The sequence below is a fragment of the Nicotiana tomentosiformis genome, chromosome 6, assembly GCF_000390325.3.
Source record: "Nicotiana tomentosiformis chromosome 6, ASM39032v3, whole genome shotgun sequence".
NCBI lineage: Eukaryota > Viridiplantae > Streptophyta > Magnoliopsida > Solanales > Solanaceae > Nicotiana > Nicotiana tomentosiformis.
Genome location: NC_090817.1, coordinates 34,014,237 through 34,033,933, shown reverse-complemented (window position 1 = coordinate 34,033,933; position 19,697 = coordinate 34,014,237). Strand labels below are relative to the sequence as shown.

General features: G+C 33.9%; 1 protein-coding gene across 1 annotated transcript; it reads left to right on the top strand.

Annotated features, from left to right (window-relative positions):
• Nucleotides 1-11,082: 11,082 nt before the first annotated feature.
• Nucleotides 11,083-15,412, top strand: LOC104121023 (indole-3-acetate O-methyltransferase 1-like). Its single transcript, XM_009632918.4, has 4 exons — nt 11,083-11,418; nt 11,911-12,330; nt 13,328-13,603; nt 14,982-15,412. The coding sequence occupies exons 1-4, from the start codon at nt 11,299-11,301 to the stop codon at nt 15,333-15,335; spliced, it is 1,170 nt and encodes a 389-aa protein (XP_009631213.1). The 5' UTR covers nt 11,083-11,298; the 3' UTR covers nt 15,336-15,412.
• The last annotated feature ends 4,285 nt before the right edge of the window (nt 15,413-19,697 follow it).

Genomic DNA, 19,697 nt, shown 5'->3' with positions numbered 1-19,697 from the left:
CGGTTATGTTGCCATAACCAGGGTTTATTACCTAGACTATTAAACTGCATGGGCTTTACAATCTCAACCTTGGAACCGTCGAGTGATACAGTATATAACTAGTAGCAAAATATGATTTAAAAATAGATTAGTATGCATAAGTTCAACACACTACTATTTAGCCTATTATTTAGGCTAAATGTTTATCCAAATTATATTAAAAATAAAATAAATTAAATATCTCCATAACTACCCTCCATAATTATATTTTTAGTTTAAGCTGTTGGGTGGACGGCTATTTAAGTTAATTATTTTTTTGAAAATTCTATCATTATTATGTGTAACATTGTAAAATATATATTTCATTTATTTTTTTCTTAAAGAGAGTGAAAAGTCAAAAGTGTACAATTAAAAATGAACGAACAGATGTCAAACCTACCAATTCTTTTTCGAGTCTTAGCTAGCGTTTGGCCATAAATTCCCAAATTTGTTTTGAAAAATCTGATTTGGGTGAAGTTTGGTTTGAAGATGAAAATGTGTTTGGGCATGATTTTTCAAAACATATTTCACTTTTTATTTGAAAAAACATGAAACATGACTTATACCCACAAGTTCTAAAAACTATCACAAATACCCAATAGTATCATTATCACAAACCATAGCCCTAAATAAATTTGGTACAAAATTATCATTTTTATAATGAACTATATAAATCATTAATTACAGTGAAATCCCAATAGAAAATTATGGCTCCTAATTAAGAAGAAAAAGTTAACTGATATGAGTGTTCAGAAAGCCATTTAGCCTACAAATCAGAAGTAAAAATAAGATGCGCAAAGGATTGAGCTGATAAGGAAGCATATTCATCAAATATTTAGTTGGTCGTAATAAATGTGGGCTCTTTTATAAATTATAAAAGTTTGGGGTAATATTTAAAAAAAAATTAAAATGTAAGAGTCATGTTTTGGCCCAAAATCAGCAATTGAGGTGATTTTGGGATTTGAAATTTTGCTAAAATGTGAGCAAAATCTATGGCCAAATATGTATTTGCCAAATAAATCCCAAATTTATTTTGACAAAATTAATGACCAAACGGGTCCTTAAAGTGCACTATAATTGCATAGACGTGGATAAGTGAATTCACAAAATAATTTGCAGAGACACCGGAAATGTGTTCACAGCTTTGTACACCAAAGAAGCCAGCCCCCCCCATCTCTTAAATCTCAGATTTCTTTTACTTTATTTTTCTTTTCAAAACTTACCTCTGTAACAAAAGAAGAGACAGAGACCGTGATAGTCGCCGGATGACATGACTGCATAGGTATTAGACTCCTCTTTTAACGTCCCAACTACCCAATAATTACAACTACAAAATTGATCAACACCTATCCTCCCTAACACACGCAAGAAAGAAAAAAGGAAACATTAACTTTGTATTCTGCTACAGCTAAATATTGTTGACAATTGTCTTTAATAAAACAAGACTAAAGACAATGGTCTATCAGTGAGGGAGCTAGGATATCACTAAGGAGTAATACCAAAAAGTAAACACACTACAACAAGCTAACCGGTTTCAACATATACTATGTATTAATTTATAATAACCTGTTATTTGTGTAAAGATCTATTTTCAATGATTAAGTGAATGAGTAGTTAATGATAAAAGTATAACAAGAAAAAAAAGATTGTCTTTCTCTTGATTTAATATAGTGAATAAATAAAAGTAAAAATATATTTTTAATATAGTGAAATAGTAAAAAATGAAGGGAGAAAATATTATAATTCAAATGAGAATTTCCCTTTTCTACTTTAACTGATGTGGTGGTTGGTTTCTCTTTGTTGACAGTAGAAAGTTGTGGAATTCTAGATGCGGCTTTTGCTAGCTAGTCTGAGTTCCATTTACCATTAATTACATTAACCCAAAAAACGGATAATTATTTTCTAATAGTAGTAGATCAAATAAGTGCTTGATGAGCGAAATTTGCAAACTCAAAAAGAAAAGAACTGTTTTAAAATCCGACTTGACTGCATATAGAGGCACTTATGGCATAACAAGCCAATCCGATCTTTTACAATAAAGTGATAAGACAAAAATACCATAAAACGGTTTACTTTTATAATATTGAACTCATAAATTTCAAATAGTTTGAAATTCAAAAAAAAAATTATTAGTAAATAATGTAAAAAGAGAAAAGGGAATCTATTTAATACGTTCACCTTGGTGTACTGTTATTTGAGTTTAAAACAATTATGCTTGTGATAACTTCGCATACCTAGAAAATAAGTAATTTTTAAGAGCCTGTTTGGCTAAGCTACCAAAAAATATTTATTTTCTAAAATATTTTTGTTTAAAGTATTTTTAAAAAAAAATTACTTTTGCAAAATTGGATTATGAGTTTGGCAAATTCATTTGAGTAGTATCTTTTGCAAGTACATTGTATTTGATCAATCTTTCCAAAAGTTACTTTTAAGTTTCAAATTACGAAAAGAAAAAAAAAAGAGTAAAAGTTAAATTTGCAATTAGTATTATTTAAAAAAGAGAAATGAATTTAGTATTTTGTTATAAAGGAATTCAATCAAAATATAAAACATAAAAATATAAATTAAAGATTTTAATCATTATAGTTATTCCAAAGTAAAATATAAAATATAATTATTCCAAAGTAAAATATAAAATATAGTTATTCCAGAGTAATAACATTGAGTATCTAATACTACTTATTGTTAACATGATACTTTAAATATATTAAAATACATTATTCAATATAAATTAAAAATTTGCCCGTGTGAGACTATTCCAAAGAGGAATAGGAGAAAAAGAGCAAAAATATGATTGAAATAAAAAAGAGAAGAAATGCCACAACCCAATTATCTTATAGGTCGTGATGGCGCCCAGCGTCGCTAGGCAAGCCAACGGTGGACTAACCATGTGATTTACTCTTTATAATAAATTTCCAAGTATTTAAATTCTATTAGTTAAGATATTAAGAAACAACAGATTTGAACAATTAAAACGAAAGCAGCTGAGTGCAATCATAGCCATAGTAACAATCCAAAACCATAAAATCTGCTAGTGTGTGTGCCAAGACCTGGTGTCACAAGTGTATGAGTATTAATAGATTATACTAGCTACTGTCTGAAATAAAAATAGGCAGAAAATGAAAGCAAAGGAGAGACTCTAGGTGCAGCGAAACGGCTCAGGAAGCAGCTCATCACTAGGCCTCCAGGTAACGAGGATGCACGCCGGTATGTCCACCAAATGCGCATGCCTCAGATCCTGCACGGTTAGTGCATAAGTGTAGCGTGAGTACATAAACAACCTGTACCTAGTAAGTATCAAGTCTAACCTCGAAGAAGCAGTGACGAGGGATCGACATCGACACTTACTATGGGCTAACAATAGCAGTACAAAAGTTCTAAATAAGCATGGGTTATATAGATGATAATAATAATAATAACCAATTAACAAGTAGAAAATAAATAATTCTTTCACACATGAAAATTCCCAAATTAATTCAGTCGTATATGATTTCAACTTCTCAGGCCATGAAATGATATCCAATGTATAATTAAACTCCGAGTATTATCACACACGATTATGCCGAGGTCGTACGGTCCGATCCAGAATAATGTGTACACTGCCGAGGATTGAGCAGCACAAATCATAGATGCATTTATCTACTGTCGAGGCGTTCGGCCCGCTCTACAAGGAGATAGGATACTTTATAAGCATTTGACTTAAACGTTATTAAAGACAAATACACAATGTAATACAAATTCTATTAACGGTCTTTCACTCTTCCTCTAACAAGTTCTAATATAATTTTGGCACTTTAATTAACAAGTAGGGTGCAAACATTAATAATTCTTGATTTTGGTCCTAATACTACCTGGACATAAGCATAATTAGTAGCTACGCACGGGCTCTCATCACCTCGTACATATGTAACCCCCCACAATTAGAAGCAAACATTAATTTAAATAACCTATGGGGTAAATTCCTTCTTACACAGTTAGACAAGAGACTTACCTCGTCTCAGAACTCACTTTCCGGTCTCAAATTCACTCTAAAGCCTCAACTCGATGCCGAACAATCCGAAACTAGTCAAATATTATATAAATCAATCAATATATGTTCAAAAGTTGATATTCTAACTATTAGAGTGATTAACCAACCCCAATTGAAGAATTCCTAAAATTTATCTTCGGGCCCACATACCCGGATTTCGGAAATTTTTTAAGAAAGTTGTTACGCATAACCTCACGAATTCAAATATATAATTTTCACTCAATTTCATAACCATTTTAGTGGTTAAACCTCATTTTTATCAAAACCTAGATTTTTCGTCTAAACCCATAATTTTCACAAATTTACATGTTAAAATCTACCCATAATCTATGTATTTAACTTACATTAGATAGCATTTACTCACCTTCAAGTTTCTAGGTGAATACCCCTCTCAAGAAGCTCCAAATATCGCCCAAAATTGAGAGAAATGGGTTAGAAATGGCTTAGGTCCCGTAATAAATGAAGCTCACTACCTCCAGGACTTTCGCTTTTGCAGCTCATTGGCCATATCTTTGACTTCGCATCTGTCGAAAGGGCCTAGCAGATGCGGTCCTCCCCTCAGTTGGCTTCCTCGCTTTTGCAACCAGCGGCTCATTTTCGCGAGACCGCTTCTGCGGTGAGCACACCGTACTTGCGCCTTCCCCCACTTCTTCGATCGTCTGCTTCGTACCGGCACCTCCGTAGGTGCGGTCCTTCCCCCTCTTCTGCGATTCCTGGGCAGCTTTTGCTGGGCTGCTTCTGCGAGCTCGCACCTGCGACTGGCCTTACGCAGGTGCGATTGCACCAGAAGCTGGATGCTTCAGTCATTTCCTCTAAGTCCAAAACTTGGTTCGCGCCTCGTAAGGTTAACACCCAAGGCCCCCGGGGCCTGCCCAAACATACCAACAAGTTTGAAATCATAAAAGGGACTCGCTCGCACCTTAGGAATGCATAAAACAACGTCAAAATTAAGAATCACACCCCAAACCAAATTGAATCAACTTATGAACTTCAAGTTCTTCCAACTTACTCCGAACGCGCCGAAACATATTTAAACTACTCGGAATGACACCAAATTTTGCGTGCAAGTCTTAAATCACCATACGGAACTATTCCAGGCTCGAAATCCCAAACGGACCTCGATAATACCAAAACCTACTCGAAACCTAAATTTAAAGAACTTTAAAACCTTCAAGATGCCAATTATCGATATTAAGCGTCGAAACGCTCCCGAGTCATCAAAAACCCGACCCGAATATACACCCAGGTCCAAAATCATCATACGAATCTATTGGGACCGTCAAATCCCGGTTTCGAGGTCGTTTACTCAAAATATTGACTGAAGTCAAACTTATCCCTTTTTGCCAACCTTAAGGAATCGAGTGTTCTGATTTTTAACCCGAACCCTTTAAAATCCCGAACTAACCATCCCCGTAAGCCATAAAATAGTAAAAGTATATACGGAGAGTATTATTGAGAGGAATGGGGATCTAGGAAGCAAAACGACCTATCGGGTCGTTACAAGAAAGGTATGGGAGAAATAAAAAGGAAAGGGTTAATTTAATGAGTCATTCTTTGGAAAATATGATTTTTTTTTTTTTTGGGCCAAACACCTCAAATTTTTGAAAAGTACTTTCTTTGACCAAAAAAATAGGGTTGCCCAATAAAATTGGCCAAATAGGCTCTAAGTTTGATCCTCTAAAGCTTTTGAACGGGATAAACTTACTAACATACACTACTAATAACCACATGTGAGTGCAGGTAAATCTTCTCTTTTAGACTTTCATTGGCATATATTCACATAATCAATTAATTTCGTGACTTTAATTTATCGGCTCATTCAATGCTTCAAAAAGACTTCATGTCATAGCCAAACTGACACACATCAAATAAAATTTTAATTAAAATAGTATGGGTTGTTTTTGAATTGGTGATCGAAAAATAATTAGCATTTGCAAAGTCATTGAAAAATAGTACTATTTCAGCTGAAACACGAAAAGTTCCAGCATAATATGCTAGATTATGGAGCTCCAACGTATAAACTTCCAACATACTACATTGGAACTTCAGCACATTATGCTGGAATGTCATATGTAAAAAACTCAAACTCCAACATATTATGCTGAAAATATTTTGGATTTTAAGGGTGTTTTTGTTCAGATTTTATCTTTACATAAAAAAGTGACTAAATTTCAATTACTTTTGAAATTATGACTATTTTTCAATTACAGTTATAAATCAGGATATATCTGATTTTTTTTCCAAAATTTTATAGAGTATTAGACACATAGCAAAACAACAATCCAGTATAATCCCACTAGTGAGGTCTGGGGAGGGTAGTGTGTACGCAGACCTTATCCCTATCCTAGGGTAGAGAGGCTTTTTCCAAGAGACCCCCGACTCCCTCCCTCCAAGAACTTCCCAGTTTGCTCTTGGGGTGACTCGAACTCACAACCTCTTGGTTGGAAGTATACCTGTTAATCGGGCCGGACTGACCCGTTTACAACTCGGTTCAGCCTAGTACTATAGCGTGGGAGGTGGGTTGGGACGGGTTGAGCGGGGAGCGGGTTTCAAACGACCAGTTTTTTGATACCGGTGCACCGGAACCCGCTAAGCCCGTTAACGGATATTTAACGGGCTACAGCCAGGTTCAGCCCATTTTTAACGGGTTTTTTTTGGACCGTTGCCAACGGTCAAAATTCAAATATTGCAAATTATCCTACTATTGCAAATGGTTTAGTTCATATTGCTGAAATTTCTCTTTTACTACATAATTTGAAGAAGAAGAAGAAAGAAGGATATACTTGTGTTGTTGAATCTATGCTAGATTTTTAGTTTAAAAAATATTTCTACCCAATTCCCCCTATTTACCTAATTGGTGCTATTTTAAACCCTTCTATCAAAATGACCATTTGTCGCCAATTAATCACTGCTTTATATTCTTATATGGATATTGGACCAACTGAAACTCCTGATAGTGACACTTGTATTTCTGATCTACACAAACATTTAGAAATATTATATAATTATTATGCTAACATTGTTGATGCTTCTTCTGTTGTAGATGCAAATATTCTTTCAAGTTCAGTTTCAACATCTGGCACCAGTGCTTTGGATGATAATGATGGTGTTGAAGATTATTTGATTTGGTCTACACTAAGGGGGCATCAACAAACCGGTAGCAGGAATATTGATGAACTTCAATTCTACTTGCAAAAGTCAGCAGAGCCCCGCACAAAGGAATTTCTACCACTGGGTTGGTGAAGGAGCAACCCAAATCAATTTTCTGTTCTTTCGGCCATGGCTCGAGACGTGCTAAATGTGCCGATTTCAACAGTCGCATCAGAGAGCGCATTTAGCCAAGCAAGGCAGCAACTAGGAGATATCTGTCATTCACTGGGCAGCAACGCTTTGAAAATTCTAGTGTGCTTCAGAGATTAGATAAGATCAGAACAGCGAAATCAAGGGCGTGACGAGGTAGATGAAGCGGAGGACCAAGAAATTAGAGATATAATGGTTTATGGTTCTTATTCAACCAATGCCGGAGACCAAGAACCTCATGTTGACATAGATAAACTTACAAAAATGATGCAAAGCATGTGATGTACTATTTTTTTTTTTATAATTATTGTAAACTTTTAATTTGGAAGTTCAAAAATAATAAAATAAAAAAGAACTTGCATCTTAATTTGAAGTATTATATATTATTCAATAAAAATATCAAATGAAAGTCTTCGGAGCTTGATCTTTACATATTGCCTATTGGTCTTATTAAATAATTTTTTGTAGCCATTTACTTTCAAATTTCAATTTTAAAATGTAAAATTCAAATTTCAAATTTAAAACTTTAAACTTCAAAGTTTAATTCTAAGCCTTAAAAGTTTGCAAACACTTAAGCATCAATAACATTGAATAAGAAAAATAAAATTTACTTTAAAAAAAAAATATATTTCACGGCCCGGTCCAGCCCGCTAAGTCCGAACCCGGACGGACAAAAAAAAACTCGAAAAAGTATAGCCCGCTAATAGCCCGCAACGTTAAACAAACGGGTTGGTTTTTTTGTGTCCAGCCCATCCCAGTCCGCCCGTTAAACACTCATAGTTGAAAGTGGAGCTAGAGCAACCTCCTCTTGTCAAGACACATAGCAAAAGAAGAAATTATTGTTGATTTTGTTGGCAGCAGGACATTTAAAACGTCCAAATGCAAGTTAAGTTACATACTGAATTTTAACCAAATAGTAGGTTAGTTGTTATTTTTACAAGATTATCACTTAATGCTTATCAAGATATTCACGTAATTACTTAACAAAAAAATCTTAATTGTATAATCATTCTTTTACATTGTTAATTCATATAAGTTAAACTCATTTACAAAAGCGGCAGCATCTGATCACAGCCACCACCAACAACAACAACTCAGTATAATTCCACTAGTAGGGTCTGGAGGGGGTAATGTGTACGCAGACCTTACCCCTACCCTAGGTAGAGAGGTTTCCGATAGACCCTCGGCTCCATCCCTTCAAAAACTTTCCACATTACTCCTGGAGTGACTCGAACTCACAACCTCTTGGTTCAGAGCCCGAAAAACTTTCATTGAAGCAGTCCACTAAAGATATTGGCCAATGGCCATTCATTATGCATCAACGGTATTATTAATGCCTAATGATCTGTTTGCATGGACAAAATGGAAAATATAATTAGATAATTTATTCCTTAATCTCTAAGTAGCCTTGGCTATATATTATGAGTAAATCAGATATTTAGTTTTATCTGTTTAATTTAGTTAATCACTTACTGTTTAATTTAGTTAATCACTTACTGTTTAATTTAGTTAATCACTTACCATATAAATCAATTAATCCAATCCACTTCTCAATAATCAATATTTAGCATATTAGCTATTTCAATATTTGTTATAATCACCATCCCCCAGAATCCTTATCACTAAATTATGATCTGCCAGTATAAATAAAGGTGTTATCATTCATTTGTGTACATTCTACAGTTTGTTTTTCTTCTTGAAATAAGGCCAGTTAATTACTTTGATCCACTGATGGAAGGCCAAACAGTAAGTGAAGCTACCATGATTTGCGATACTTATGTCTCGGAAGAATGCCATATTTCTCAAGAATCAGCCGGTAAGAATATAACCCCTTGAATAGTTGGATAAATCATCCTTTCTATAATTATATTTCATTTCTATGTGTGTATCATTGATTCTTCATTTTCTATCCTTTTGTATGGATCTTTCTTATTCTTTTTTTACTTTTTTGGGTGCGCCATAGTTGACCTCAGAATAGTAGAGAAGGTACTCGAACTTGATGTTTACATCAAACCAAACAATTTAATTTTCAGAGTTATAAATATTCAAAGTGAATATATATGGTTTAACTATAATTACGTAATTATAAAAAGGTATATGCAAACTTAAATACATGTATCACATTCATTCGTTTTATACAAACACAACGCGAATAAGTTTTTTTCACGGTCTTTATATTGGCTCAGCAAGATCCTTTGGCCGCCTAGGATTAGACCGTATAGCTAATGCATGTGGGGCTCAGAACAAACTGAAGCTTGATTTCGAGGGAGATGACACTTAATTAGATAGAAAGACCATTAATGATCACTTAACTTTTAGTTAATCTTAGTTCCTGTAGTAGACAGAATGTCAACTTCCAAATGATACACTATTGGATATGAAAAACATACAAATTAGGAAATTGGAACTTGTTGAACCTTTTTTGGTGTATCAAATCATGGTTTAGGTGTATATAAGAGTTGGGTTTAATTAGAAGTATAATAATTTGTCGTCATTTTGGGAATCAAAACAGGTTCTTATCGTCGTACGTATATAGTTGAGAATAAAAGTATGACTAGTAGTAGTAGTATTACTAGTCAATGATTTGCCATTATCTGAAGCAACTAAAATTAAATCAATATAAATTTAACTAGCAACAAACACATCTTCTATATATACTTGGTTTTATTTCTGAATATTATATTTTAATTATACCATAATCATTTCGTGTATATATGCTATGCACTTTGGTAGTTGCTTATAGAAAAACCGTGTTAATTTCTTATAAATGTGTTAGGTTTGCCTAATCGGCATATATTCTAGTTTAAAATTTGGACCCACAGACTGTTGCTTTATATGATTTTCAAAAGGCCTTTATTTATTATATAATTCTTTTCATTAATTTCTCTAATGATTATGTTAACGATAAAACCGTTAGAAACAAACATGATTAGAAGAATGCTGTAGCTAATAGATTTTTCTAATTACTTTCATAGTCAACACATGAGTGATACTTTTATTTGGCTGATCATGGCATGCACGTTAGAATACTAGCAACTATTTGCTTTCAAATTCCAATAGGGTATCTTCGGTAATTATTTAATTAATCTAATGGAAACTATTTTGAGTATTACAAGGTACATAATCAAATAAGTTTGTAAAATCATGGGGCTCTAGATTTCAATTTGAGGGGAGAATAATTTCTATGGTGCTTAGCAGAAGAATAATACAAGGCGAAATGCATCCACTAACTTTAATTTGAACTATAAATTTATCAAATTTTAAACATACGTGTTTGATCCAATTTTGTGCCCATTGTTCGTATTTCACTAACTGATTTGAAACTCTTAATTCGCCTTTGATTGAAATCAATAAAATGGAGGATATTTCACGTCCACTGATTTAAAATCTTTAAATTCGCCTTAAATTTGATTGAAATCAATGAAGTGTAGCGGTATTTCACGCCCACTGATTTAAAATCTTTGATTCACTTTGATTGAAATAAATGGCCAAAATAACAATTAGGACTCTATTCTTGTGGAAAGACTAAGATTTAGCATGATAATAGAACAAAACACAACTAATTAATGGACAGAAAGTTGAACCGTCATCTCCTACTCCTGTTAGATCTCTTTCGCTCTTTAATTACAGAATTTTGCGTAGAGATTCAATTATGGAATTCCGGCGTCAATCTTGGGCCTGCTTTGTTATTTGTTTCCATGTGAAGCCCATATCTTCTTCATATTATTTTCCATTTTATTTATTCTTTATTTTAGCTTTATGTTTCAGATTCTGTCAAAAAGGCATATCTTTCATGAGTATGCATCCTAACCACTAGAACAAGACCAAATCCTTTAAGCTTTTTTCACTCTCTATATAAATCCACCCAACCATTTGTCATTTCTATTCTCAACATATATACTTAACCACTTCCCTTTCACTGATAAAAGAATTGAATCTTTGCATCTAATATGGCTCCCTTAGGAGACAATAAGGACAACGTTGTTGTATCTAACATGAAACTTGAAAGAATGCTCAGCATGAAAGGGGGAAAAGGAGAGGCTAGCTACGTCAACAACTCTCAAGCTCAGGTGATCACTTTCGCCGTTCTAAATATGTTTCTTTACCATGTAATTTATTTCTTTGGAAAGCTATTTATTGCATTTAGCATAGTCGACATAACGTTTGTGCAACCTTAGGTAGTAAATGGACATTTGGAAACTTTCGCGAGCATTTGCCATAACAAAAAAATTAGTTTATAGTTGTGAGTCTTTTCATAATCGGTGTGCGTTCGACTCCCCTCCCCTTTCATCCACGTAATAAATTTATTTTAAAAAAATAAAATTTGTATATGGCGGAGCCAGGATTTAAGCTTATGGGTTCAAAATTCTAATCGTTTTAAGTTATTGGGTTCTAAATTAATAATTTATATATATTCAATGAATTTTTTAAGACAAATACAGGATTCGAACCAAAGCTATTGGGCTCGGTCGAACCCGCCCGCTACAGACTAGCTCCGCCCCTATATATATATATATATATATATATATATATATATACATAACATAAATTCTTGTATACAGGGGCAACATGCTCGATCGATGCTACACCTACTGAAAGAAACCCTTGACGAAGTCCAGCTGAGCCCACCGGATGTTCCTTTCGTGATCGTCGACTTGGGATGCTCCTGCGGCAGCAACACCGTCTACATAATCGACGTGATTGTGGAACATATGAGCAAGCGATACGAAGCGATGGGTCTTCAACCGCCTGAATTTTCTGCCTTCTTCTCTGATCTTCCTTCCAATGACTTCAACACGCTGTTTCAGCTGCTGCCGCCGTTGGCTAATAATGCTTGTGGCAGCATGGAGGAATGCTTAGCTTCCAATAGTCACCGCTCTTACTTCGCCGCCGGAGTTCCCGGTTCCTTTTATCGCCGTCTCTTCCCGGCGAGATCCATTGACGTTTTCTACTCTGCATTTTCTTTGCACTGGCTTTCTCAGGTTATTTTCCTCTTTATATATATATGCGCTTCAACTTTCAATATATAACATTTATCACTTACTTCCGTCCATATTTAAAGATAGTTTTTTATACCCTTAAATTTGATATTTGAAAACTGTAATATAAGAATATATGTTTAAATTATCTCTTCTTAAATCGTATTTACTAAATCAACACATTAGAGTAGATTTGTAAAAGGAGTACTAAGTGAGTTCTTTTGTTATTTAACGTCAAATATTTTGAAAATTAGATTATTAAAATTAATTAATATTTGAGATTGAAGATATATAATATTTGCAAACAAAAGTCAAATGGTAATATGGTAATCAAAGTCGTGGTTAGCTAAAAAATAATTTACGTAGCATGGGCAAATAGACAGAGAAATGTGGAAACAATAGTGATTTGTACCAATCCCGAGGATGATTTACAGTTAAGGCAAACACATGAATTGTGGTAGTATGTTGTTTTCAAGTTTGAAAATGCATGAAGATCCTAACTACTTTATTTTCTTTGAGAAGGTCAAAAAGTTCAAAAGCACTCAAAATAATAATGGCCCCTGGTTTTCTCAAAACCACTAGCCTAAACACTTTTTTGGCGATATTTATTTCTTTATTTTCTGTTTGATGTTGGATTTAACTTATATACTTGAAAATAAAATTGTATTTTTCCCCTTCATAAACGATAAATGACTAATGAGTAGGGAAGGAGTACATATAAGTGCATGCATAGGCCAATTGAAATGGACTGAGAAAAATTAGTTGTTTAATGCTTTGATTGCTAATTAATTAAGAATCTTCTAATAAACTTATTTAGAAGTTTGAATAATTAAACTAAATAGTCCTCCACCAATCACTTAAACTAAAAATAACCTATAAATGTATGATATATATATATCGATAAATAATCCGTGTATATTGATTAGGAAAAATAATCAATAAATTCGGCTAACTATAATTAATTGTGTAAACATCGCTAAAGTTCAATCTGGGATGACAGGTTCCAGATATAGTGTTGGATAAGAGATCAGGGGCGTACAACAAGGGAAGGATATACATCCACGGTGCAAATGAGAGCACAGCCAATGCATACAAAAAGCAATTCCAAAGTGATTTGGCTAATTTTCTTGGAGCAAGGTCTAAAGAAATGAAGAGAGGGGGTTTCATGTTCTTAGTTTGCTTAGGAAGAACCTCTGTGGACCCAACAGACCAAGGTGGGGCCGGACTCCTTTTTGGGACCCATTTTCAAGATGCTTGGGATGATCTTGTCCAAGAGGTAATTACTCATTCATTCCATTATTATATTCTTCTCTGTGCCATAATACGTGAAGAGTGAAGACTTCAACAGACCTATATAGAAAGAGTCTGTGTAAGATGACTTATAACAATATAGTATAACTTTTCATATCTAATTTGATAATGTAATCTGGAAGACAAACTAATAAATTGTTGTAGTAGGTTAATTTGTATAGATAGTATAACTTTTTTATAATGTTGGTGTACAGTCGCGGAGACATCTTTAACCAAAGAGTGTCAATTGACAGACCTTTCGCATAAAACATTATACAGTATAGCTATATATTATTATATTTTAATTATTTTAGCTTATTCGTGTATTTATTTTTCTTATATTTTGATTTCACTTATTGAAAATTCTAACTCCGTCAGTATTGGTGTCTTTGTTGTTCGGATCCTATAAAAATATCGTTGGCTATACGTCGGATCCTCTAAAAGTTCTTCATTATTGAAGGATCAACATGAGTGTGACGATATGTTTTGAAATATCTGAGCATATAACTTAAACTTATATGGTATAGGAGTATATATTATTGTCTTTTCCTTTTTGTGAAGTTGGTCGTTTTGGACAATATAATGTAGACTAGTGTTGAGTGTCACAATCAGAGGATCAGGTCATTCTCCAATTTGATTCTTGAGCAACCAAGCACTAGTACTCAAAGGTCAACATCTGTCTAGACCAAGTGTGTCTGGTTGACAAACGACTAGGGATTGTGACTAAGCGTTGGCATGGAGCCATTTTAATGAATAGTCCTAAATCATGACTTTTACTTGTCACTGCGACCAATTGGGCTTCCTCTCTATCCTGCACCATAAATTGACTACTCTTAACTTCTTTCATCATCTATCAGCAATATCATAAGTAACAAATAGCAATGGCAAGTGGCTACGCCAAATAATTAGTAAAAAGCAGCCACCGTTATTCGATTGTTAATATAGTTTCTGAAAGAAGAAAAGATATTATGAATCCAAACAAAAGGGAGTGATATTTAATTGGAGTACGTGAATTTTATATTTGGTCCGTATAGAACATGTTATTAATTTACCTAGGACACATAACTACAGTAGTTTTAAGAGGCTTCATTGTTAAACAGTTTTTGCAGCACCAACAAACTCTGATTCTTAGATTCAAATGGCTGAAGCTCTAGCTATTTTCTCTCTCAATGCGATTCCTCTTTCTTTCCTTTATCTTGTTTTTCTATTTTATAAATTTTTGTTCAAGACTGATTGTGTTGAAAAGTAATAGTATATATATACTTCAGTTGAGTGGAGAAACAAATTTATACTGGTGGTCAATTGTCTACTTAGGTTGCTTTCGCTGTACTAATGAATACAGTACTATTTGTTTGAAGTAACAGGGGCTAATTACAAGTGAGAAGAGGGACAACTTCAACATCCCAGTGTATGCACCAAGCATACAAGATTTCAAGGAGGTGGTTGAAGCCAACGGCTCATTCACTATCAACAAGCTTCAAGTCTTCAGGGGAGGGAGTCCTTTGGTTGTCAACCACCCGGATGACGCAGCTGAAGTCGGACGAGCCTTAGCCATCAGCTGCAGAAGCGTCAGTGGCGTCCTTGTCGATGCTCACATTGGCGAACAGCTCAGTGACAAGCTGTTCGCCCGAGTTGAGCGCCGAGCTTCACGCCATGCAAAAGAGCTTATTGAAAAGCTTCAGTTTTCCCATATTGTTGCTTCCCTTTCTCCTGCATAAAAGTAATCAAACGTTTGGATAGTATTTGGTTTCTGTTGGGGAAAAAAAGTAATTAAAAAAAGTTTGTGGAAGTTGAACTTGTATTTTGACATGAACTTTATTTTGAAAAAGTTGAAGATAATTATGATTGAAAACTACTACTACTACTAATTAGTTCACTCAAAATACTCCTCAAATCAGTATTTTAATATCTCAAATGCTGAAGTTCAGTATTTCATGAAGTTCACTTGCAAATACAACTATTTCAATATTTGCAAATATTAAAATATTATTTATGACCAACGGATAAAAGTTTCTTCCGAAAGTCGGAACCAAGATTTGAAGTTTATAAATTTTTAAATTTGTTATCGAATTTATAACTCGTTTTAGTTATCGAATTCGCAATTAAATATTTATACATATATAATAAATTTTTTAATATAAATATAAAATATACCCAAAATCTATACAAACCTATATTTATACTCTAGCTTTGCCATGCTCCTCAGCCTCAACAATACAAAAAGTAAAGAAAAAGGTGGGGGGCGGGGGGACGGGGGTCAAAAGTGGAGAAGCCAAAAATAGATGTCAATTCTTTGTATGTTATTCTTATCTGATGTCCTTCTCATCTTTAGTACTATAAAATTATTAAAGGGAGACTGACTGTAGTTTGGTTGATAAATGATGGTTTTGAATTTTGGTGTTCCCCTTGGTCCAAACAGAGTAAAATAAAGCTATAGTGAAATTCCCTTCATCCCAATTCCGTTATAGGTCGAATATTATTGTGTCGGGGCATAAATGCGTATGGATAATTGTGGGGTATTCTCTCGTACCTAACCTTTTTGTTCTGTCTAATCCCCACTAGTTAGACATGATTCCGCCTACTACTCTTTTTTCATTGACTAGTTTTCATCGTGAGCTTGAACATAAAACTACATAAAATTATTATAAATCATAATAATTAACAGTTTAAAATATTTAAAAAGTATCTACAAAAAAATATTATTAAAAATATTGTTTTACTCTCCAAATAGTAATAAGTTCATATAAATTATAATATAGGGGTAATTAAAATGATGCCATATAATCAATCTTAAATACTGCTAGAATATGAAGTGTAATTCCTGCGTGAGTAGTTAAAAAAAGTTAAGGGGAACTTTATTCCGATTTCCGATTTAATTGGCTTCCTGGTAAAGAATCACTTTGAAAATGCTCACCTTTTGACATTGTCCAAGGGTGGCATTGTTTTCAAAAAGTGTTAGAAAAGTTCTTCTTTAAAATATTTTCAGTTCTTTCCAAAACAAAATTCTTTTTGAAAAAAGGGAAAGATATTTCTGGGCTGGGTTTTCAGTTTTTGCAAAATTGAAAAACATTTTCGAAACAGCGTATGATTGAAGTTACTTGAACCTGGTGCATGCAGGAATTTTAGTTAATTAACTTTAGGAATAACATTAAATTGAGCTAGAACTCTTATTTCTTTACATTAAACTTAGACAAATTAAGAAAAATAAGGAAGTCGCCACAACCTTGGGAGTCTTAACTTTCTTGTCCTCTGCTTTTGCCTTTTGATCTTTATTTTGTTTTGCCGTAGCTTTCGGTTTTGCCGGGAACATTAGTCTTAATCTTTCCACACGACATTCACTTTTACAAAAGTTAGATCTTTAAATCAATTTTGACTTTACTTTCGAGAGTTGTGTTTTCTACTCATTTTCATGGATTGTACGGCATAAATTGAATTATTTGTTTTTGTCAAAAAATTATAGTGTTCAATAAGAGTAAAAATAAACTTCTTTTTTTTTTGTGATAATATAAGTTGTTGAATCCTGTTAACATAAGAAAACTTCTAGTAAAATGGAGAGGGGTTCAAAATTTGCTTTAGAACATGAATATAAACTCCAACAATAATATTCTAGTACTTTCTTGTTTGAATTTATATAAATTTCTAACTCCATTACTATCATTTTGCACTATGCTATAATTATTATTTGGTCTTCCTATCTCGGTTTTATAACGATCTTTGGGCATTCGTCGAACTTGCTCTTGTTTGCCATCAGATCGATGGTCACCTTTAAACTTCTTCCTTTACGGTTGGTGGCTCGAACTTGCCTTTAATTTTTGTTTAACATTATGATTTCTTTTCTTATATTTGGTTTTTGTCACAATCCAAAACTACGTGACCACGGCAACCAGCCCACTATCCAACTCAGGTGAACCAAATCGTACAAGAATGCTCATCTATATGCAAAATACATTTATGCGGAAGCCTTTTTGAAAACACAATCATTTTTAATGATTCAAACCATACATGAAATGAAATCTTTAAATCCATCATTTTTCAATAATTGAAAAATACAAAATAATAATAATATTTCTTTCATGCATGCCATGTGAATAACTCTCGAATTACAACTGTCTATGAAATCTCTAAGACGCAAGGATGGAATAAATACTTAGGACAGACCCAACCAAAAGTAAGTAAGATCAACACAAAGGCTACCACATAATAGAAGTGATATCTTGCTATATGCCTCGGAAAGAGAGTCATCCTATCCCCATCCACTCTTCGCGTATCACGTCTCATCCTGAAAATATGTAAAGCAAGTGGGACCCTGGAGAAGGGCTCATGGGAGCTGAGTACACCATACTGATACTCAATAAGTGTCATATGCTCTCTCTAACTCAAGTCCTGGGACAAAGCTTTACAAAAATAATGCAACCAACATTTGATATAAAACGATAATAATTATATCAAGTTCTTTATCACTTCAAATAAAAAGACTTGACACTTCATATGCAATACATGACACTTCATATGCAATACAATATTTTAGTACATAGAGGTATCCGCACCCGGTTATCCTCACAAGTACGGACACATATATAAATAACTCATGTTTTAATCTAAATTATGCTCTTAGATAATGTCCCCCAAGAAAAGTAAGTTTAATCAACTTACCTCAAGTCCAAGCTTCAAGCTAGTACTATGATGCTCCAACTTTGTTTAAAATGCTCAAACGTCGTCAACAAGTCGATATCTACATTTGTGAGTTCACACATATCTTTAATGCATCACAACAATACCAATTAAACTAACTAAGTGCCTAGCACTTAGGTCTAACTTTACTACTTTTATAAAAATTCTTATTTCACCATTTAAAGGTCAATCCTTGAGTGCTAAGTCAAATTCATCCATTAAATGTGTTATGGAATCTAGTCTTTCCATTAGTAACTCAAAATGACGTCGTTCAAATAAACCCAATACTATTCATCTTCCCTACCAACAAGCTTTTCAATGTCAAAGTTAGGGTTCATCAATTATATTTTTTCAACTACTTTTTCAACTTATAAGTAATATTAAAACGCTCATTTATACTCCATAAATAGGTTTCAAGTGGTGGAATTACCTTTGAAACAAACCCTAAAAAATCCCTCTTTTGGTGTTCTTGGTTGATTTGATGAAATCTAGCAAACCCAAGGATGTTGCAATGTTAATATTAGTGTTTCTCAATATTAATTAACATAAAATATGGATAAAAACTCACTTTGGAGTGTATGGAATGCCCATGGACGAGAACTTCTCTCTCTAGAACCCCAAAACCTTCAAAATCCTCTTCCTTTCTCTCTCCCCGAACTCCCTCTATTTAATAGCCCAGGGGCCTACGTGGGTGGCTTGCGTTAGCCACGTAACTTGGCCATGAAGCTTGAGCTCTCTCTTCTCCTCTTCTTTCTTTCTTCTGGAATGGGCTACGTAGCCTGCACGGGCCACACATCTTGGCCACACGGGGCTTCAGTGATTTTTTTAATCTTCTTTATTTAATTTTCCAAAGTTATTTCCTTAGACACTTAACTTAGGGACCTCCGTCCCTCATGACCTTCATGCCCAAGTACTGTGATGATCCTAATACCCTTGTGTGGGCCTGCACAAACTTCAAAGTCTCGCTAATTATTCTCTTATGCTCGAATTAGGCTAAATCTTGTTAGAATATTTCTGGGGCTTTACAATCTCTCCCACTTAGAAACATTCGTACTCGAATGTATAGCCGAAGCCGTAATCAATTTCAAATATCCAATCATAACCTTTCTAGACCTTTGCACTAAATAGCCTCTTATTACTCATCATTTTGGCTAACTCAAAATTTTCAAACAATTGACAGAGTCGCCTTTATAAATAGGGCTATCTGAATATATCCACCTATCATACAACCACACGAATACAATATACATAAAGCATGGCGTCCCCATACAACTCGTATTTAACACAATGCACCTCTATATACCAATAAAAGTCTAATACACTCAACTTTTAACGACCCGACCGATCATTTTATTTTTTAGATCCTTGTTCTCCTATTTAAGACTTACCATATGTGTTTTTACTGTTGT